The sequence below is a fragment of the Triturus cristatus genome, chromosome 2_1, assembly GCF_964204655.1.
Source record: "Triturus cristatus chromosome 2_1, aTriCri1.1, whole genome shotgun sequence".
Classification (NCBI taxonomy): domain Eukaryota; kingdom Metazoa; phylum Chordata; class Amphibia; order Caudata; family Salamandridae; genus Triturus; species Triturus cristatus.
Genome location: NC_140581.1, coordinates 859,565,104 through 859,589,089, shown reverse-complemented (window position 1 = coordinate 859,589,089; position 23,986 = coordinate 859,565,104). Strand labels below are relative to the sequence as shown.

The 23,986-nt window shown below is 44.4% G+C and overlaps 1 protein-coding gene across 1 annotated transcript in view; it reads left to right on the top strand.

Annotated features, from left to right (window-relative positions):
- The first annotated feature begins 2,880 nt into the window (after positions 1-2,880).
- Positions 2,881-23,986, top strand: part of DMRT1 (doublesex and mab-3 related transcription factor 1) — a 765,474-nt gene continuing 744,368 nt past the window's right edge. Inside the window, exon 1 of the mRNA XM_085640788.1 lies at positions 2,881-3,351. Within this exon, the coding sequence (XP_085496914.1) occupies positions 2,881-3,351 (471 nt within the window). The remainder of the gene's footprint in view (positions 3,352-23,986) is intronic.

The window sequence follows — 23,986 nt, the reverse complement described above, 5'->3', positions numbered from 1 at the left end:
AAGATGCCCTGCTTGGGCAATACCGGACCTCTGAGAGGCGTGTAAAAGGGAGGTACGGACTCTGAATCCGAAATGGCTTGGGCAGGAGACAGAGCATAACAAACCAGGCAGCTAGCGGGCTTTATTGAGATGAGAGGCACCGTCGCCGCCTACAGACCCTCACGGGCGTTCACCAGAACCAGCAGCTCCGTTATGAGGTAACAGTGTTTGAATTCCTCAGCAATCGGAATAAACGCTGCGGCGCACCGACATGACCTCCCACGCCTCCTGGCGGCTGGAGGTCTACAGAGCAGAAGCCAACGGGACGCCGCGTAGGAACGGGGAAACCCCACTCCCGCGGCACACACCACAACCGCAGCCCCGGCCGGAGCTCCTGAACCCAGCCAAGCAAGGGGAGGCTCCCCGGGCACAACGGAACCCCGTCCCGGGCCTTTGGCAGTCCGGCAGGCCGGGGCCCAGGGCTGGAGCACCCCAGCCAGGGCCCGGCGGGGCCCCTGGACCCAGCCGGGGCTCCCGGGCCCGAAGGCGATGGGGAAACCTCCACGGGCCCTCGTTTGGGCACCCTGCCACGCAGCAGGACCGAGGACGGAGCCTAGAGTGGGGAGGCGGCCCTCCACTGGGCCCCTGGACCCAGCCCGGCAGGGGAAGACTCTCCGGTCCTGCCGGACCCCATCCAGGGCAGCCTGCCACGTGGCAGGCCTAGGGACGGACCCAGGGCTGGGGCAGCATCCTGGCCCCTCCAGCTGCCGGCTGAGGACCGCTAGGCCGAGAGGGGTCCTTGAGTACCCTGTCCCTAGTAATATGGAGGAAGGTTACCCCCCCTTTCTGGTAACCTGTGCGCACCGCAAGAATAAGGGGACCCTATGTGCGGATGCGCCTGACCTCCTGGAGCCCTGGCTGGGATCGGGCAGGCAAATGAGCCCTCATCGGGACTTCCAGGGCAGCCTGACCATCTGGTCGCCCCATTGGAAAACATTGCGGGCGACCAGATGGCCGGGACCGAAAGGACGCCCATCTGCCCACCCTGAGCCTTCGCGGGAGGGATCCCGCCTGCCCTTGCAGGGCTCGGGGGCTGCAGGGTACGGGGACTGCAGGGCTCCGGGGGCTGCAGGGCTCGGGGGCTGCAGGGTTCGGGAGCTGCAGGGCTCGGGGGCTGCAGGGCTCGGGGGCTGCAGGGCTCCGGGGCTGCAGGGCTCCGGGGGCTGCAGGGCTCGGGGGCTGCAGGGCTCGTGGGGGCTCAGAGACCCCACGCTGGGCCTCAGGCATGGAGAGGCCCGCAGGAGCTCCAGAGGCCCGGACGCCTGGGGACCCATGGAGTCCGTCCCGGGCACTTTGCCTCGCCACGGGCTGGAGGAGGGAGCCCCGGACGCCGGGGAGGTGTCATCGGGGCTTAGCCTATCTGGTCCCCGCCTGAGAATTGCCATCCCCGGGAGGGTCGTCCCGGCATACCCTGCCCCTGGTAATCTGGAGGAAGGTTACCCCCCTTCCTGGTAAACCGTGCGCACCGAGTGACGGAGGGGACCCTGGGCTCGGAGGCGCCCGACCTCCTGGAGCCCTGGCTGGGATCGAGGAGGCGAATGAGCCTTCATCGGGACTTCCAGGGCAGCCCAGCCATCTGGTCGCCCCATTGGAAAGCATTGCGTGCGACCAGATGGCCGAGGTAAAGGTGCGACCAGATGGCTGGGACCGAAAGGACTTCCACCTGCCCGCGCCGAGCCATAGCGTTATGGCTCCCGCCTGCCCTTGCAGGGCTCCGGGGCTCTGCACCAAAGACCCTTATCCCGGGCAGATGGACACTTGGCAGGCCGCAGGACGTGGGCTCCCAGGCTCTGACCGAAACTCAGGAGGCCCGGGGCCGGTCCCTGCTTCTCAACCCAGCCAGGCCGGGGAGATCGGGGAGCCTGCCCAAGCACGAGGGACCCCTGTCCCGGGCACACGGTCCCTCAGGTTGTGCGCTCATTTTCCACAATATTTGTCAAAATTCTGCGTAGTTGTGCTACGCAAAGTCCTCCCAGCCCTACTCAGGACGTGCGCTCGTTTTCCACAATTTTTTTCAAGATTCTGGGTAGTGGCGCTACGCAAAGTCCGCCCAGCCCTAATTACTAAAACCTAACAGTACTCACTGGATTCTACCTGTAACGCACCTCTCAGATTACATAGACCTTTCTTACTTTGCCAGACTGTTGACTGTTAGAACACTCAAAATTGCATAATCTCATGTGGGCTCGGACATTCTTGGTGGCAAGTCTGTAGGGTCAACGAAAAAGAGGTGCAAAATCAACTCACTCATTCACAAAACATAGCTCAAAAACCACAAATTGGCGTCCATTTAGTTACGAGTAGTTTTATGAGAACAACGTTCAGCATTACGGGCATGTTGCCGTTTACAAAGAAAAGAAACTGGTCTTTTTTCTAAATTATATTTTCTCGTGAGCTCTGGATATGGGAAAGTGAACAAGAAAGCTAATATCCAACATAAACAGAGCGGTTCTGAAAGCTGCGTCACGCGCACAGCAAGCATACTGCAAGCAAGATATGGCCGAAAGGCTGGGATTCTGGGCCTAGTCCCCATGTCACTCATATTATTTTTAAAACGTCCCTGAGCTTAAGGTCCCCACTCCCTAAAATGTGCTTGAACGCTTCACATGGCGGTAGCAAGGACGTACCCACCAGAAGGCCTCAGTTCACAGCAACACCCTTGAAGAAGATCCTGTTGGTCGCGGGAAGGAAGAGGCAGGTGCAATGGAAAGTGAAAGACAACTAGGGGAGGCGGGCACAGGCCTCCCCCCCCACCTCTCGCTGTTCCTCGGTCACCACTCCCCCAGTTTCCAGAAAACTTTCCAGCTCCTCCTTGCGTGAGAACAGCCCCCTCTCTCGGGCATGCTCCCTATGCAGCCAACAGTCAGAGCACAAGGCCCTTCCCGCCTGCAGAGAGCAGTGCGTGCCCCTGGGGAGCTGCCTGTCCCACTGCAGCGGCCAGTACTGCCCGCCAGGACAGCGCTCTTGGTGCAGCCCGTGAGCTGGTCCATTTTAGTGCTTAACATCGTGTGTCGTTTACCGTTCGAGAGGTGCAGGAGAGAGGGGGCACTCGGCGCTGGAGCTGGGGCGATGCCCAACGAGGAGCCCTTCTCCAAGTCCAAGGCTGCGGGTGCTGGCGGAGGAGCCCACGGCGGCGGTATGCCCCCGGGGGCCCTGGGCAAGAAGTCCCCGCGGCTGCCCAAGTGCGCCCGCTGCAGGAACCACGGCTACGCCTCTCCGCTCAAGGGCCACAAGCGCTTCTGCATGTGGAGGGACTGTCAGTGCAAGAAGTGCAGCCTCATCGCCGAGCGCCAGCGGGTCATGGCCGCCCAGGTGAGGAGGGGGTGGGGGCGTGGAGGCATGGGGGAGAGGGGCCCAAACCGTGAAGCGGGGCGAGGGCTCCCTAGGCCCGAAAGTGCTAGGGAGTGCTGAAGAGTAATTCTTCAGCCTCTGGGGGGTGAAAGGGGGAGGGGTCCTTTAAACTTTGGGGTAGATTTGGAAAGTTAACTCAAACCTAAGGAATAAGCCACCGTAGGTAGCATTTTTACACTGCCAGAGAAATATGTTCTGTCTAGATTTGGGTGTATCTTTAGAAACTTGGATAGAACTGGGGTATTCACTCGGTTTATTGGGAGATGTGGTCACCTTTAATCGGAGGTGACCAACCAAAACCAGAAATTCAGCCACAGCATCTGGGATAATCCTCAGAACATTCTGGGTGATGTGACCATTCTAAACCCGGGAGCATCTTTTGACCCCCCAAGGCCAGTATGGCCAACGTAGTACCTCAAAGCTTTCAGGCACATGTGGCCATTGTGGATCCGGAAGTATTTTTTAACTCTCAGGGAGATGTATCCACCTTAGATCTGGCGCATCTGTGGAAATTTAGGTAGATCTGAGGAATTCACTCATTCTACACGGAGATTTGGTTTTGCTAGGTCCAGGGCGTCCAGCCAGAACCCCTCAGAGCGAACCACGCTAGATCTTGGAGACATGGTTACCTGGGATCCACTGAGACAGAGAGATGTGGCCTCCTTAGATCCCGGGTATCCACTCAAACATCAGAGAGGTGCACAAACCCTACATTTGGTGATATGCTCTGAGCCTGGAGTATTTTACTAGCTTTCAGGGAACAGACAAGACCACTCTTCGTAAGGCCCAAAGCTGTTCTCCGAAGTACGGGTAGCTTCAGACACCTAGTTATAGGGTCTCTCATTTTACAGGGATTTTCAGATGCAGTCCAGAGCCAATCCAGTGCATGGGAATAAACCTGCAAGAAAGATATCGACATCATAAGTCCACATTATCCACTCGAAGCAGCATAGGTAGGTACATTTAGTACCGAGACCCATTGGGATTTGTGTCCTGGCCTGTAAGGAACACACTTAACGACTGGCCCAGCTACGGCAGGTTCAGGACCCACGCTTGGCGTACAGTACATGATGTCTGGAAAAAGGTTTGTTCCAAGACCGGTCAGTTGAATTTTAGTTCTACCCACAAAAAGTGACGGTATTTGTGTGGCCCCGATGAGACCACTGCACCTCAAAATATTAGTTTCAGGACAGTTTTGAAAGAGCTGAAAGCCTGGCAGGTGGTAAGCGAGCCCCCACTTCTCCAGAATGTTCTCCTAAATGTTCGTTGGGTGATCCGAGGCCGACCTTATGTCCCCCTTCTGGAGAGAATATGCATATTTTACAGACACCTGTCATATATTAAGGAACATAAACACCAGACACGTTTGGAGGGAACAAACAACATGGAGGTTTCTTGAGGCCCTGCTGCAGTAAACAAGATTAATGGGATTTGTGTAGGATCAAAGCATAAACTTTTGAAAGTAAACGGAAAAATAGAACGTGTAAGTAGAAATCGCGTCTGTAAATGTTTAGAGTTGGACCCCGGGAAAGACGGATGTGGAAAAGACAGATCTATCTGTCTGTTTGTCTGCCTGCTTGCTTGTCTGTCTGTCCATTGCAGGCTTATGCAGGAAATTAGAAAATTCGTGACATCGATACTCTGAGTCCGTAAACGTGGTTTACCTTCTGTTGTCTTTTTATTAAAATTATCGGTCACAAAATATTTGCAAAGTATAAATGCGAGTGTAACAATGTTTGTTTATTTTTAAGAGTGACCCAGATATTGAATGACAGAAACAATATCAATAATACGTACCGAGGAAAAATTCACCGTCGCGTTAAATTATGCTAACTAAAACACGGTATTCGTGGTAAACGCCGAGTTAGTAAGGTGTCTACCATTTTGCGAGTTTTACCTTGGTCCACAAAAAAAATCACACGCTATCATTTTGAAAAAAAATACTTGTACGTGTTTTTTTTTTAACGTACCCGTTAGGACGTAGTGGTCATTTTGGTAAATGCAACTCAAACTGTATTTTTTTGCAATACAGTAACCTAGGCATTTAAAGTTTAATGTGTATTAGTTAATCCTCGGTCCACGTGTTTATTGTTACCCCATATTCCGACCCCAAAAAAAAAAAACACTGGAGAAATTGATATTAGTTTATGTAATTTGGAATTAGCAAACGATTTCGATTTTGCTGATACGGAATTAAAATGTAATGAATAGACGATTTAACATTATATTAAAAAAAGAAACGAAGGATGCCACCTTGTCCTTTTTTAATGAGAGCACAGCACGGACCCGCTCTCCCATTGCCGCACGGTCTCGTACGATTCCAAAATACAAAGTAATTTTGTTCAGCGCTCATTAGAAACAGTGTGTGGTGAAAATACAACCCAAAGGCTGCCTTTTTGCTTTAGCAACTAAATATACAGATTTAAGAGAGGCGGTGGGAGAAATTGATTACATTATGGTTTCATTGCGGGTTGCAGAATTCTGCCTTATCGGCTTTTCATAGATACATTTTTTCTCGAGTTGTTGAGCGATTTTCTCCATTTGTTTATTTTTAAATAACATTTTTTTTATTTGTACAACAAAATGTTACGAAGTGTTTTTGTAAGGTGAGAAAGTTGTGTTTCAGAACGCTTAAAAGGAACCTATATGTTTTTCTTTATTGCAGTCCAGATAGTCATTGCTTCGAGGTTCGTTTCTGCTTCGTATTTTGAGTTTACCATAACTTATTTTTTTTAAAACTCAGGCTGAAAATGCACTGTTCTGTACATTTGGTTTCTTAAACGTAATAATTTCAGGTTCCATTTCAAACTTCAGGCAAAAGCAACCGACACACCTCACGAAAAAATTGCATTCTCATCGGCTACCGCCTCGTAATTCTTTACCGTGCGTCGAAAGTTTTTAAACTTCATATTCAATCAACGCTTTTTTGATTATACTACCTGTCATTTGAGACATTGCGATGTTTCCGTTAAATTGACAGAAATTTCAGATTTCAGGCTATTTCGGACAGTTGTCATGAATAGATTTTCCCGTCGAATTTTTTCGAAGTGATTTTGAAAATATAACCTTTATATATATTACTCTACTTTTTTGCTTTTTAATTTTTGCTTTTCAACGGACAAAACGAACACAAATTGCACACCTTTCAATGTAAATGCATTTTTGCATTAGAGCATTCAATTGCTAGAACTGGCAGTTTGCAATAGAGCCATAATGAAACATTCTGCCTCATCTCCTTAGCTGAAGGGCCGACATGAGGGTTTTCTTCTGTTGCACGAGGTCTGTTTCTAAACAAACAGACTATAATGGAGGCCATGTGTCGCAAAGCAGTGGGATACCTCTGTAGATATCTCCGACCCATTGTTATGGTAAAATTCCTTCCAATCTAGGTCTGTGGTGAGGTTTAAGGAGAATTTTCGACATAAGCGTTTGCACCTTTCACACTATCTAGCCTAACATGCTAACACATTGCCCCCCACCGGCCAGCCATAACTTACTTGAGATGCTTCATGTAATGGCAAGTACCAATTTGTTTGGGTACCACAGGAGCCTTAGTAGATGTTTACCATTTGGCAGCCTCCCCAAGAATGCTGCCATGGGTCTAACAGTGATTATTTCACAGCTGCAATAAAGATAGAAAACCCAAAAAACATGGCAGCTCCAAAATGCTGTTATTCACTCGCCTCTTGTGGCTCAGACAGGTCAAAGGCTGTACAAACTTAACATGTTTGACCGAATGTGTTGAACGTTCTTTAGACTTGGGGGATTCTTCCTATTGGTTTCCCTTGCTTGTATGTCAGAACTTCAAAGCAGAAAGCTTTTGACATAAATATTGTGTGTTAAATATTGCTTTTTTTGTTGTTGCCGTTATATATAGCGCAAACTTGACTCAAAGCTATTGAGTGCTACACATCAACACCAGTTACATTACACAAGGACACATGAATTTTTTTGTAGGCACAGAGAGATTCAGTGATTTGCCTAGAATCACAGGATGGTGAGCCAATGCCGAGACTCGAACCCGGTTCCCCAATTCTAAAGTCAGCAGCTCTGGCCTTTACACCACATCCTCTCCACTATCACTTACAAAAAATTGTCTAATTGGGTATAGATTTTCTATTATTTTTTTTTGTCTTTTTTTGTGTGAAATATGATGCACATATTAGCTGACTGGATAGAGCATGACCACATATATACAGTTACAGGTTCGTTCATCACTTGGGAGGAAACTGGACCCCTGGCCCACCGCATCGCTACCCGGCATTTGGCCAACAGTAAACCAATAGCTACTTATCTCCTGTTCGCCTTATTTACTCCTTTGTCATATCCTAGTAGCGCCAGTAATGGGTCCATCCCCTAGGCAGAGCCTGTGATAGCCTCCAGCTCCAGAATGACCGTCCCCCAGAACTCATTTATATTCGGGCAATACCATGCAAAAAAAATACAGCCTCACGTTACTGACACCGTTGACATTCCGCCGTGTCCCGTAACCTATACCTGAATAGCCTCTCCAGTGTATAGTATACTCAGTTAACATATTTAAAATGTATAAGTCTATGTCGCCCATTTAGTGATACATCCTTGGTCATGGAGCAGCAGTACCCCCAGCATTCGTCATCTGTGGCTCTGCCTAGATCTCTCTGCCATACCAGTCGCACCTTTGTCATGCCCGGTCTACATGCTTCTTGCGCAAAGTTGTAAAGTTTTGTTACCAGTATAGTAGGGTGTCTGACTGAATCAGGGAGGAAAGTGCCGGCATGTCCAGGGGGCTCTTGCATGTCCCCACCTAGTAGGCCTTGTAATGTGAGTCGAACTCTGAAATATTGAAAGCGGGTTAGAGCTGTCAATGTCTCTGACCTGTCCTGAAATGTTTCTCAGCCCTTCATCTCTCCATCCTGAAATAGGTCTCCCATTTTAATGGTTCCAAGTGTTCATAATGCCTTCCCCACACTCTTTTCCTGTCCTACCTGGAACCAGGAACCCCACTCCACTAATATATGTGGGGAGTACAGTAGGGAGCCAGCTTGTCATTCCAGTAGGTTCCACCAAACATGCATCGTAGTGTTCAAAGAATCAAAAATACTATGTTGTCTAGCTGGGACGTGAAATAATGTCTGAGGGAGCATATGAGGATCTGCTGTGTCTCTCTCTATACATAAATGTGGTAAGTCATGTTGACCATGGAGCCAATAATACTCAAAAGTGTTGTGTGCTGCTCTATGATCTCACTCTAAATCTTGTGCGTTGTAGATTTACTAATATTAGCTCCAATGCGGCAATGTTTTTATAAATGGTAATATGGACAGGGTATTTATGTCAGATGATATTCAGAAAACGATATTTTGGTACCACACTGTTCCCTTTACCTGGATGCTATCCGTGAAATAGAGAGACACCCTTATGCTCTTTAGCATCATGTGCATCAGCCTTTGTTACACAGCTTCTGTGAAATCCAGACTGCATCAATACACATTGGGAGAGAAAGAGGAAACCACCGAGTCATCCCCCCTTATGATAGAACTGCAATAGTTCATGTGCCGACATGAATTCCCCATATAGTCACCCATTTGTCAAGAGGTAAATGCAGCCATTCACCTATTGCTTCCCCGCCTGCTGCTTGCACCCACTTCCTGGACATGTGGAAGATTATAGGAGGACTGGGCCTGCTATCTGTGACCTGACAGGAGTTCCAAAGGACTGGATCTGCCCCCTCTTGTATCAGGTGTAAGATCAGGACGTCAAGGGTCATAAGGTTGACCTCCATTTCAGCATACAGGGATACAAGAAGCCACCCAAGGCTTTTTCCTAGAAGCACCAAGTTGATAAATGACATCTAGACCTGGATTGGACCCTGCTGTTGGCCTCTGTCTGACACCCTTTGAGTCTCTAGGTGCCACCCCTGAGGTTCTGGGTGGGTTTAGAAGTGTAGTCCCGTGGTGGATTGGGATTATATTTTGACGAATGGCCCATCATTCCGCCATGAGGATGGAGTAAATTACTCCATCACCATGGTGGAGGGGCAGCCTGCCAAATTTATGAATCACCGCCAAGCAGGTGGTCATTTATAAAGCATTAGCATGAACCACCGTCACAGTGGTTCCTGTCAATGCATAATTCTGTTTGGTGCAAGGCAGCATCAGCATGACACAGCCCTGCAGCAAAGTTTTTTCTTTTTTCAATTATTAAAAAAAAAAAATCCTGAAATGGAATTTCAGACAGGAAAGAAAAAGGCCATATGGCAGCCCGGTCTGATTGGGTGGGCGGACATATAGCCATTTCTCAGGCAGCTCTTACTACGAGTAGTCACCGTCATAGCCAAACCTAAGGTCCGCCTGCATGTAAATTTGGCAGGCGGACCATTATGTTGAAAGTATGTCGACGGAGGATACATACTGCCGATATCTAAATCAGGCCCTAAGTTGGAAGATAAAATCTTTGACCAGGATGAACCTGGTTGGTCTCTCCAACCCACTCTCCATTGCAGTCAGCCTCAAACTGTGATTAGATCCCAGTCTACTATGACCATTGATTATCATTTGCGTTCAGTGCTTTTTGATGCAATTTTTGCTTCAAATGAGTAAAAATTCATATCTCTGGTTCCCCTTATTTTTTGTCATTTTGTTTATTAAACTTTACTCTATTCTTCTAATTAGGTTTGGGATTTTTATTGTTTTGCATTTTGACTTTATTGCTGTTTTTGTACTGCACCAAACCTCCCAATTTACATGGTGCCACTATGTTTCACACAGTTTCGGCTTCCATCACATGGTCACCCGATAAGGATCCAAAATCACATGGTGGCAAGAAAGACAAACTGGAAACCTTTGTATAAAGTGGCTTTCCAGCTTGTCTTTTGAGGCTGTGAGCAGCCGATATCGTTAGAGGTGAGAAAACACCCCAGGGCATCAGCGACAGCCTCATCAACTCTTGTTTATGTTCTTTGGGAGGGAATGAGGTACTTGGTGAGGGGCACAGTGCCTGTTAGGTAACTCTCAGCACGAGGCCCTGCCCCCTCCTCACACTGTCAAATTTATTTGTAAGTTGGCAGGTATGCTGCACCTAATCTTTGGCTCTCATAATCAGGCAACCTTCAAAGCACTATATCGCCCAGATCCTACCTACATACACAACTCCTTCAAAGCCACTTCTTATGAAGTTGATGTCTTACCCTCATCCTTCATGAAAGCTTTCTGGGAATTGTAGCTTACCCCTTTTCACCATTGTCAATGCCTCCCTCACTTAAGTCATCTATCCATAATCTCTCAAGACAGGCCAGATCCTCCCATTCCTAAAGAAGATTACACTAGACATTGATGACCCTGCCAACTACCAGCCCATCACTCAGCTACCATTTATCAGCAAGACAATTGAAAAGCAGCCTTAGTTCAACTCCAGGATCTCATCAGGGCTAACCATCTCCTGAGTGACTACCAGTCTTGCTTCGGATCACACTGCATGCAGCATGGAGGCTGTTACCATACACTTGGACAATAACTTCTTGACCGCAGACGAAGATGACCACTTATTGCTGGACCTCTCAGCTGCCTGGGACACAGTCAACCATTCCACCCTCATATGCACCCTGGAGACATCAATGGGATTTACCTGAAATGACCTTGTTCTCTTCCAACCTTTCCAACTGACACCCTTTTGTTCACATGAGAACTTCTAGGTCACAAAAGATCCCTATCATTTGTGGAGTCCCCTAGGGTTCCATATTGTCTCCTGTCATCTTCAGCCTTTAGTTGGAGCCCGCTTGGTGCACTACTCACAGATAACAGCGCCAAGATTCACCAATATGCTGACGAAATACAATTCACTTTGGACACCAGCTTCACCGTTAGTGAACACATTGCCACAAAACAAAGATGCCCTGGTAACAGCTCTCTCTTCTGAAGAATGTCAAACTGTTTCTTTCAGAAATCGACTTCGGACCTGCTGTGCAAGCCCCCAACTCGCTCATCTGGATGGTGGTAATGCCCTACTTCATGACCTCCCTGACTCCCCATAAAGGCTTCCTACACATCACAGCGTGCCTCATCCTGGACTGGAAGATATATGATCACATCACCCCCATACTGATGGAACTCCAGTGGCTCTACTTGCCGTCCTGCATCATCTTCAAAACCAGCTGCATCATTTTTAAACTTGTTTTCGCTAAGTTTTCTCAGACATAGCCGATAGTGCAACAGTATACATCATGAGCTTGGTATAATAATAGCAGTGATACAACAGTGTATAGGATGTCCATGTGTCAGAACCAGAGGAAGCATAAGTGGCACACACAAGGGTGTGCGCATAATTATGGGGGGAAAAGAAAGGTAGGTAGAGGGTGAACAGCAAAAAAAGCCTTCAACGAATACACAAAGGTGGCTAGCCTCACACAACATATACATGATGTTCCGTATTCAATGTAGGAGTGGAGATCATACTAGTGAAGCTGTTAGAATGCAGGTGAGTGTCTGAATTCGGGGGAAGGAAGAGAGTGAGGGGGAGAAAGAAGGCAACGAGTCAGGGCTGTAGTAGTTGACTGGCGGGTGACTTTAAAGATGAGGCAGCTGTCGTAGCCAGTAAGTCAACGGCACCAGTCGGGACGGGGGATTAGCCGATTGGGGAGGGGCCAGAGGTAGTCGGCCTGGATTTGAAGGCCTCAAGTAAGGCACCCCATTGATGTGAGATTGAATACTTCCGAAGGCCCCACTTGCACACATCTCCACCGATCAAGCCCAGACAAATGGCGTTTTTGGAATTCCAGGTGCGTGTGATTCTTCGCTTTGCTATGAGAAATGCCAGGTCAAGAAACCCACAACCACCCTGTCTTTTTTAGTGCGTTGAAGCAGACCAAGGGCGCACATGCCCCAGGTACACAGCGAGGAAATCCCAGCAGTGCGAAAGAGACGGGCAGTAATTCGTCGGCAGGACCAAAACAGATGTACAAAGGTTGCAACCACTCACAGACAGCGGGGGCAGGAGGCATCCATACGATGAAAGAACTTTTGATCTGTGCGGGAGTTGGATACACTCTACAAAATATAGAACCGTGATGATTTGAATTGGACATTCCGGGAAACAGTGTATGGGTAAGCCAAGATCGTAGGACACTCAGCGTCGTTTCATGCCCTACCCAAGTCCTTATTTTTAAAACCAGCTGCATCACTTACAGATTCGACACTACCAGCACCCTTACTTATCTTGTACTAGCTCACCACCTCTGGTGATTCTTTTACACCCACAGCCAGGACTCTGTCAGACTGCAGACTAAGGAGTGTGAAAAAGAAAAGACAAGACAGTTGGCCGTTTCCATCTATGCATCCAGGATAAGGAACAACATCCCCCAACCCTGCTCCAATTTAGGAAAGAGTTGATGACTCATCTCTTTAAATTACTCTATATTACAGTCCAATAACCATCCTCAGCCCAACTTCCTCTCCTACTAGTCGTTGACTCTTTGCTGGTCCATGTACAGAGCTCATTTGCCTTTTGGCTAGGTTTGCGATATAGCAATGCCATATACGTACGTACATACATACATATATGAAATCTTTCTAAACTGACTGAGATAACTACACACACACCCCCTTGAGTTGAAATGGAGTGCACACATAAAACCCTGACAAGCAAAGGGTCATTCAAAGTTGGATTGCAGGGGATACATCTAATGCCTGAAAATGGGGACACATGCTGAGGGAGTCCACTAGGCCAAAGGGCTACTGTTGTTGCAGTACAAGTGTTTTAGGTGCCCTTTCAACAGAATCCACACAAAGGGCACAAGTTATTTAAAAGAACCTTTTAACTTTCAAATTGCCGTTCGTCATTGGATTGTCTCAGCACCAGTGAATTAGCTGACATTTGCTGTGGTGACCAAGACATGGTTACAGTTACAAGACCGGAGTTTTAAGAGCTGACATCTTGAGAACGCTTAGCAGATTTCCACGTTGTCAATGGTTTCTGAGCCAGTGCATCTTCCCATAGTTACCTCTTTGTCTTGCTTCAGACCAGAGGATGGAACTGAGCTGAAAATGTAGGTTTCAAGCAGCAGCACGCTCTCCAACAGATTTCCCTGTAGCACACGAATTGCTCAGAAAAAAGCAGGCTCAGCAACCATGATTTAATCAACAACTCTTCGCCTGTGCCCCAGCAATGAAGACACATTCTGTTTTCATTTCCTTGAACAGCTCAGACATATCAAAAATTCCTACTGGTCCTCATGCAGGTAGGCTGACAAATGTCTTTTTTCGAGTAGGCTTTTCACTCTAGGATGTGCTCGAATATGCCCTCTCAAAGAAAAAAGACTCTCCTCTGTGAAAAGTGTTTCAGCATTACTTCCAACAGGATTTTTGTCCCAGAATCTATATTAATCTGGAAGGGGGTAGCAATCAGGCAGACACTGTCGCTAACAGCTTTTTCTCAATTGTTCTGATGGGTAGCGCCTTCCTTGGCCATGCATTCCAGAATAAAGTGCATGTCAAGATTGTACGTGATTTCATAGAAAAACGATTTAATGGAACATCATTACTGTGAAACTATTTAATCGAAACAGTTTATTGGAAATTTTCAGGATGAATGGCATTTACCATTTCAGAGAAACAAATTCACAGAAAGTCTTTTTCTTTGAAATTGGCTTCTGCATGCTTATTCGTAAGGTTTAGATGAAATGTTTGCAGCTCTTACTTTCAGTCACATTTTTTTTTAAACAGTTTTTTAATCAATTATTAAACAGAAGATCGGCATTTACATCTTTACAATTGACAGAATATTACAATGTCACTCTCACATCGAGCAACAATGTGTGTAATGTATTACAGCTGTATGCATATTGTGATTTTTATACCTCCTCTTCTGATTCCCGGTCTATTGCTGGGGGGCGGTACATATATTCCCTCTATAGATATTCCATCTACTCCACACCCTCTCCCATTTCTAGGGACACCCTCTGTGGATATATACGTGGCTTTTTCTGCCACTATAATCATATCTATGTCCCTGCACCAATCTTCGAGAACTGGGGCTTGTACCAACCCCCCATTTCTGGGCTATATTTAGTTTAGCTATTATCATCCCTGTTGTTGCCTAGTTTTGGCTAGCGCGGTTCAGATCCGTTGGTTCCCATATATTCAAAAGACAACGTTTGGGTTCAGGTGGGACTGGGCTGGCGCTGACCTCTGTGATAGTGTTCATTACTGCTGTCCAGTATAGTTTAATAACTGGGCAGTCACACAAAATGTGGTAGAAGGTGCCTCTGTCGTTGCATTGACGCATGCAGTGCTGGTTGGTCTGTGGCTATTTTGCATAACTTCACTCTTGTGAAGTATGTCCTATGCAGTATTTTAAGTTGTACCAGGCGTCAGACACATTTTTGTTAAAGGTATTTATTTCAATCCTTTATGCCAGGGGACATTATTTTGTGTTTTTATATTTTACATCGTCAAGCAAGTACTTTGAATGCTTTAAATTTGCGGAACATTCACCACCTCTAAACATCCTTTTTTGCCACCTGAAAATCTCTCCCATGCATAAACTACACCCATCGATGACTCCTAAATGCCACCGATCACTGAACCCTTCAAACGCTTTCTATTTTTAAACTGTTCTCATCTTGTAACCTCAAACTCCCTCACTACCACTAAACTCCACCCATTGCTGGACCCAAAACCCCATTTAACGCCTAAACCTCACCCATCCCATATCCAATAAAATCCTTCACCACCCCTAAACTCCACTCACACCAGAACCGTAAAAATCCCTCACCACCCCATAACTCCTGCATCCCTGAACTCTAAAAACTCTTTTTGCGTATAAATTCAACCTATCCCTGAACCCTTAAAACATCACACCACCCTAAACTCTAACCATTCCAGGACACTAAAAACTCTTCACCACCCCTAAACTCTACCAAACACTGAACGTCAAAAACACTCATCGCCCCTAAACTCCACCCATCCCTGATCCCTAAAAACCCTACAAACTCCTCATCATCACTCATCCCTGAATCAATAACACCCTCACTACACCTAATCTTCACCCAAGGGTGTGATTTTATATGTTTCTTTAAAATTATCTTTCCTTTAATTTTCAATGTAATAGTATTACCATAAAACTGTCTTTCCTTAAAATTCGTTTTCCATGATTTGGTTTCCTCCAATGTGGTTTCACAGTTTTCATTTTTCCATTAATTTACATACATAACTGGTCAACTTAGCCAGTATTTGTCACAGCTGATCAGTCCTCTTGTTTCTCCAGTCAAACAGTACATGGCCACTGCATGATCTGCTCTCGCCAGGGCCGTGGACACCACGAGCCACACCTAGGTTTGTTCTAAAGGTCTCTTTCTTCACTAATAGTCCCAAAACCCTCATAAATATAAAAAGGTCATCCCCTTCATTAATAGTCTCCATCTTTTAGAGAGGACATTAGTCACTCGATTAAAAAAGGGGCAACTTGGGTGCATCCTCAAACTAACAGGAAGATACTCAGTGAGCTTGCATGATCTTGAGGGTCTCAAGGACAGAACGAGAAAACACAACAATGGTACAAGGAGAAAGACATAGGGAAGACGAGCATGCTCCAGTGCCAGCACAAGGTTAAATGCCTGTGGGTTCTGCATGATGAGAAATTATATTTGTTGATGCAGATCAATGCTTTTTTCTATGCTCTACACATAATGGGAAAGATCCTCCCATTTATATGTAAAGTCTGTCTTGCCACAGTTACCTTTCCTTACTTTCTATCCCACTTTGCTGCTGTAATAATCTATTTCCTGACCTTCCTTACTCACATGTATCGAAATTGCAGTGTATTTAGATTTTCCCTTTCAGTGAACCCTGTCACTGTCTGCCTGTGTAGCAAATGGTCTGCCTTAAGGCCATACTTTAGGGACTTACAAATAGGGTCCACTAAGAACTTGCCTCAGAGATCATTTTCCATAAACACATTTTTGGCAGAGGTTTACGTTTCAATGCTCTTCTTCTGTCACATGTTCCATCCTTTAAGTAGCAATTGGCAGGGGGATGGTCCTTAAGATATCTATGTTATTTATACAAATATAATCTATTTTTCTAAACTGGTGTGGAGTCTGTCTGGGGTGTTTTCACTGTGTTACTGTTTGAAGTATTGCACAAATACTTTACACATTGCTTCTTAAGTTAAGTCCTGACTGCTCTGTGCCTAGCTGCCAGAGGGTGAGCACAGATTAATTTAGGGTGTGTATCTGACTTACCCTGAGTAGGATTATGGTCCCAACTTGAATAGGGTTCATACCTCTGCTAACTATAGACCCAGGGCCTCATTTATGAGGCTCATTGCACTGCCGGAATGTCACTTTTTGCGACTTCCGTGGCACAGGAGTCTGCTCCTTTTTTTGCGTGGTAGCACTAAGCCACTTTTTTGGCTTAATGCTGCCTCGTAAATATGGCTCCCTTTAACGCAGTTTTCTGCATTAAAGAGGCGTGCAATGGGTGTTGCTGGGGGTGTTCCCAGCAACATCCATGGCTTTTTGACACTGCCCCAGATGTACGGAGAAATCGTAAATCTGACGGGGAGCCAAAAAAACGTATGTCTCCCTCGTTTTTCCTTTTTCTATGTGTGCGGCGTTTTGCAGCACACATAGAAAGAGGAAATAGCCTCTTCTGATTGTTTCTGTACAGAAAGGTTTCCCTTCCTGCACAGAAATAATTGTCCCCGCAATGCAGGCATCCTTGCACCATGGTGTAAAGGTGCCTGCGTTGGCAAACGGCAGCCCATTGTGCGCTGGCACAGGGGAAAAGGACAGGAATGCGCCGTATGATAGATATGGCACATTCCTGCCCTTTTCTTTTACCGTAGGGCAGCGCAGCAGGAAGGCCTGCGGCGCTGTCCTACTGTAAAACCTCATAAATGAGGCCTCCAATGTCTAACAAAAGGCAATGGGCTTTTACAGGTGGATTATTATTACACTGTGCTAAAGCCTGTAGGCTGGTATTTTGATACATGAAATCTCGCTGATTACTCAAGTAGGCAAGTGGTTTGGAGTTAGTGACGGGGTAAACGATTTGCACTATGGTAATCCTTATTAGCTCCATTAGTAGGGATTCAAAATTATTTTGACAACTGTATTTTGTAAATATTTGTAATTTTATTCCGATATACCCGGTGTTTGCTTTTATGGGATGGCTTATGAACTAACACAGTAAATCTGAGTTGGTTATGGCGATAAGCCAATGATAAAGTTTAAAGGCCTGATTGTTTATAATGGAAAGGTAAAGTCAGTAGGCCTGACATATGGATTGTAAAAAGCATTTGTTAAATCCAATAGGCATTCAAGGCTGGATTGTTAATACTCTGTATTAAAGCCTACCAATCGATATTTTGTTACTTGGAATATCACAGGTTATAGTAGGCAAGGGTGTTGGTGCTGGTTACCCCCTCTAAAAAATGTGGATATAGACTGCGTGTGCTGTCAGAATCTTTGTTAGCCCCTCTTAGAAGAGACTGGACTTTGCTTTGCCAACTGTAATTTTATATGCTATGTAATTTTATGACTGAATGCCTAATGCTTACCTTCCGGGAAAACCTACGCTCAGTACAGGAGACCTCATTTGGCTATGATGATAAGCCAGTGATAACAGCCTAAGGTATGATTGGTTCACTTGAAAAGAATATTTCTATTGCCATAGGTCTGATCTGTTTTTTATGAAAAATTATGATAAAAGCATTATCCCCATCATATTAATTGTGAAAAGCATATATTAAAATCAATAGGCAATTTAGAGAGTAATGGTATTTTTCTACATCAAAGCCTACAGATAGGTATTTTGTTAACTTGAAATGTCACAGATTACCGTTGTAGGTAGTGATTTTAGTGTCAGGAAACCCTAGAAGGTGATTTGCCCTATCATAATGCTTTCTAGAATCTCTTCTTAGCTGTCTACCAGGATCTTGCACTAAAACAATCATTAAATAATCCAACCATATATAAAAATATGTATCCATATAGATACATAAAGGGCCTTTGGGTCAGCTCTTCTCTGCCTTTGGTCTGTCAGAGTGTCATTTACACTCTGCTTCCATCCATAACAGCAAATTGCAAGGGGTAAAATGGTTTAGCTCATATCAATCATTAGCTGTCTTATCTCTTACCCTGTGAATGACTGCATTTTCTGATCACATGTGTACAGCCATCTGAAAATGAGTGTGCTTCAGTGTGACAGCTGGTTGGCCAGTCCTTTAGTTTGAATTTTCTACTTTTATAGTTCATCTTTCATTTCTTTGCCGCATCCTATGTGGCCACTTCATCTAAACCAGGAGACCCATATGTAATTCCTCTGTCTATATTTTATCATCATTGTTTTACCATTCAAAGATGACTTACATGTTGGTTCTAAAAGTGGCGGCTGGATGTATGTGATTTCATAGAAAATCAATATAATTGAATACCATTACTGAGAAACATTTTAAACGGTTTAATGGACATTTTCAGAATGAATGTCATTAACCTTTATATAGAAACCAATTCATAGAATGCCTTTTTGGTCCAAATTTGCTTCTGAATGCATATTTTGTAAGTGTAAATGCAATGGTTGCAGATCTTATTTTCAGAAACAGTTTTGTCAGAGATATTTATTTCATTGCTTTACTTCAGGGGGATATTATTTCATATTTATATATTTTACATTGTCAAACAATTACTTTGGATGCTTTTAATTCTCTGTCCAATCACCACCCGTAAACACCATCCATCTCTGACCCCTCACAACCTCTAAACTCCATCAATCCCTGCCCCCTAAAGCTCCTTACCACATCTAAACTACACTCATCCCTGAAGCCTAAAAGCCCTTTCTTCTTCAAAAATCCACCAACCCTGAATAATAAAGTCACTCACTACCCCTAAATTCTCTCATTCCTGACCCCTTAAAAACCCTTTCTATGGCTAAAACTCACCCATCCCATACCCCTAGAAAAACCTCAGCACACCCAAACTCCACACATCCCAAAACCCTAAAAACTCTCACTGCCCTTAAACACCAGCCATCCGTGACCCATAAGAACTCCTCATCACTCTAAACTACTCATCCCTGAACCCTAAAAAAACCCTTTCTACATCTATACTACACCCACCCCATAATCGTTAAAACCTTACACTACCCTAAACTAGACCCCATCCTGAACCCTGAACCTCTTCACCACCGCAGCCACTACCCATAATTGAACCTTAAAAACCCTTACCAGCCCTAAACTCTGCCCATCCATGATGAACCCTAAACTCCCTCAACATCCTTACACTCCACCCATCCATCCCTGAGACCTAAAAACACCCCACACACTTAAACACCACTCACCCATGAACTCTGAAAACCCCTCACCACCCCTACACTCCACCCATCTCTGAACTCTAACAACTCCTTTCTGTGCCCGAACGCCAATTATTCCTGACCCCCTCATCACCCTAAACATTACCCATCCCTGAACCCAAAAAGCCCACAGTAGTACTAAACTCCACCCAAGTTTAATGTAATTGCTCATTTTTCCTTAAAATTCTCTTTCTTTTAATTTTTGTTTTTTTGTATTTCTGTAAAATGATCTTTCCTTAAATTGGTTTTCCGTGATTTGGTTTCCTCCAAAGTGGCTTCTCCGTTTCCGTTTCCCATTAATTCACACACATCAGTGGCAGCCATGTTTGAACATTAGAACATTGAGAGACTATTTTACAATATCTTTGCAAGACAGACACCCGCTGCTAAATGTACTTTAGTTATTATCAACATATGCCTGCAGTATTTAGATAGTGATATATAAACACAAGGGGAAACCCAAGGATCACTGGAGACCTGGGGGTAATTGTAGATAATAAATCAGCGATAGTCCCTAATACAGAGATGCACAAAGGATAATTCTACCAAATGGTATTTTTAATGAGAACATAAAAACACAGTGAAGTGGGTGCCAGTAAAACAATGTGCTCGATGCTCTCTTGGAATGTGAAACACACGTGTGGCTAAAAGTGTTAAGTGTTTTTTCTAGACGCCAGACCTCGACTCCCGAGGTTCCACTGTAATAACCATGCACAGGGCATTTGGTATTTGGGTGAAGTATTATCCATGTTCTACATGTTGACGTGTGTCAGACTGTGTAGCATCCTTATCAGCATAAAATATTCCACTGCAAAATGTATTTTTAGAAAGTCTTAATGAAGAAGGACTGTAGCAGGTTCCTTTAATCCCCTTTGATAGTGCTTGATAGGGGGGAGGCATACATAGAAAGTAGCAAATGGTCTTCCACCGCGGCCATTGGTTGTTACAAGTGTCACTCACCTATTGGTCACCACACATTCATCAGCTGTCAGTTGATTGTAATTGTCAGTCATGCCTTATTGTTGAGTTTTTCCTCTTCACAAGCATTTCCTTGGAAGAGCAGTCATATGGGTCCATATAGCTCAAAGTTTGTCTTTCCTTTCGTAGTGTCTGTGTATTATTGATGACAGTTGTGAGCGCTAGACTTATTCATTGGCATGGGCAGCATGCGTAACATTTCACTTGTGGTGTGCCTTAACTGAGTGAGCCCTATAACAAGCTGCAGCTCAGATATCCCCTAGATTAGGTAGCGCTTCCCAGCAGCAGTTACCATCTGGGCAGTAGAGCTCCACAGCAGCAAAGAGGCTCAGAATTGCAGTGCACACTCCTCTGGAGAATGCACAGTGACAGCTCGCCTGCTGTTGTGCTAGTAATAGCTCTGCTCATCTCCCCTGTACGGGGATTAATACTGCCTGGGGGCCTTTATATTCATTATTAACTGGTGCATTTGATGATCACTACTACCGTAGGCTACTGATGTTCATTCATGCCTGGAGTCTTCAAGGCTTATCACTGCTTAGAGTAATTGATGTACATTACTGCCTGGGTCATTCAGGGTCGTTACTGCCTGAGTCAACTGGCATTCGCTACTACCTGGGGCAGTTGATGTACATTAAAGCATAGAACCAGTGATGCACATTACTTACTGCCTGGCACCATTGATCTTTACTGTGTTGAGGCTTATTGTTGGCTGAGACCTCTCACCTTTGTTAATTTCTTGGACAGTTCAAACTGATTACTGCCTGGAGTTTGTGTGCATGGTTTCCTCTAGAACTCCGTGCAAGGGTATGTGATTGTCTTTGTCCCTAGGTATCTGCATGTCTTGGTCTGCGTGTCCATACATATCTGTAGTACATTGCACTTTCTGCATTTGTGTGTATGCTATGTGCATGGGGGCATAGTCATAAAGATAAACTTACAAGTGAGTAAACCTACGTGTGTCACTTTATTTTTACACCTTTTAATAACTTTACTCCTTTTGCTGTTCGCTATTTGCAATTGTAAGGTTAGTCAGAAGTGTAGAAGTACATGTCCCAGTGTGGAGTCAGTAAATAGTCATACACAGCCGTAAAGTTACTACTAATACAACCGTATTTGATGTTCTGTACATTTGGTGGAGACATCCACAAAATGCATTTTAAATGTAGGGTACTTTTTAAAAATGATATAGCGGTATTAACTAAATTTGAAATTAAAAAAATGTGGTTACATTTATTTTTAAATAGTAAAAAGGTCATTAAAATATTTAAAATAAAACAATAATTATGGCTAATTTAAAAATTATTTATTTACAATAAAAATAATTTATATATATTTTTCAAAAGTTTAAATAAGTTGATTTATTTTAATATTCTATCCTGTTGGGTTCTATTTTAAGACCCTACCCCCATTCTCTCTATTGGTGGGTGTTGCAGTATCTGTGAGTGGCCATAGGAGATGCTGGACTTACTCCACCTCGAAGCTGAGGTACATTTACAACTGTTTTGGGTAGTTTTTGGCTGTTGTACTGCACTTTGTGAATAGAAATGGACTTAGTGTTGTTTTCTGAGGTAATCAACTGTTCAGTGTTCCTGTAGCAACATCAGATTACGTGCCTGCCTGTACATTACACCCAGCAGCTGTTTGCAGATTACTCTGCCACTTTCACCTCAACAACAATGCGTTATATAGTAATGTTTCATAATTAAAGCTCCATGCTCTAGAACGTTTTTGTGACAGGGTCACACTGAGGCGTATGACTCACATCTGTCTCTGTATACCTGCCTTTATCTTCCTTCTTCATACATTGTTCCCTTTTCACCATATTTATATGTGTTTGTCCCTTTCCTTCATGGCTTTCTATCACTATGAATCTTCATCTTTACCTTTCCATCTAGCCACTTCTTTTATTTTTTCAAACTATGATTCTCTCTCGCGTCCTTTTCCAATTGTGTTTATGTATTTCCTTTTAATACCTACACCCTCCCTCTCACATGGTTGTCCTAAACAGTCCTTAAGTCATGCTCACCATATCTCTTCTGATTCCCCTCTCCTATCCCTTCAAGTAGCTCTCTTTTTCTGTTACTCTTTTTCAGAACTTCTGAGCCTGTCTCACTGTTTCTTTACAGCTGTGATAATGTGTCTGTCTTCCTAGGATGTCACTCAGTCTTTGCCTTTTTCCGTTGTTATCTCACGTTATTCAACTCCTTTTAACTTGTCTATTTTTTCTGTGTCTGTCCCTGATTTCTTGCTTGTCATCATTATCATTCATCATCATCATCAAAATCTTTATTCGGTTTGTATATAAAAGAACCACTAAAGATCAATATAATACAGTTCAAACAAAACACATACAAATAAAGACAATATCCAATGCCACCAATACATAAATGAGATAGTATTTAATGTTGTTAGTACATATAAACAAGAAGGGTCTCTTCCCAAGACAATAGGCACATCCCTTTCCAGATTGACTGCAGAACTAAGGACACTTGCAAAGCAAACTGTTGGTGTGTCTAAGTTTTTTAAATATAAAAAGCAGCTTTGTGATCCAAAATATTCCCATTTACAAGTATAACTCTTACAAAACATTTTTCTCAAATAATTATAAAACTTGCAAAATTCAACAAATGACAGCATGATCTGACTGGTTCTCCCATCGCACAGGCAATTTGCCCTTTCCTTGGTCCATTTACCCTGTTGTGGGAATGTGACCAATGGTGTATAATGTTCAACCGAGAACGTGGCAAAATGAGCTTGTGTTATGTGTTAACTATGGTCATAAGGTAAGGTTGTATACAGTCATTTGACTGAAGTGACATGTAACTTCTAACTGAAGGTTTTGCACTCTCATTCTCGGCTATCAATTTTTCTCTAACAATGTTGAGCAATTGCTTCAGTTCAGTTTTAGAATAATATACTATACACTCAGTACTATCAAATTTAGATCATTAAAAAAAAAAACAATGCTTATGGTTAATATATTTGAGCCTAGGAATATTGAGGGCAGAGTCAGGGATAAACAATCTTTTATAATGGCTTAAAGGGAGAGAGGTTTCAGCTTTTGTCCAAACTGAGTGCTGCAAGGGCCAATTTTTAAAACTATTTTCAAGATATGCCAAAGCTAATTCTATGTGAACAATACACAATGATATGCTCTATGGAACAGCAAGTAGTCGCCTCAAGAATTGATTCTCTGACTTATGCAACATTTTGTTATTGTGAATTCCCTTATACCTGCTCCATACAAAACGGCTGACAGACATTTGCTTTTATAAGTGGTATACATTTCC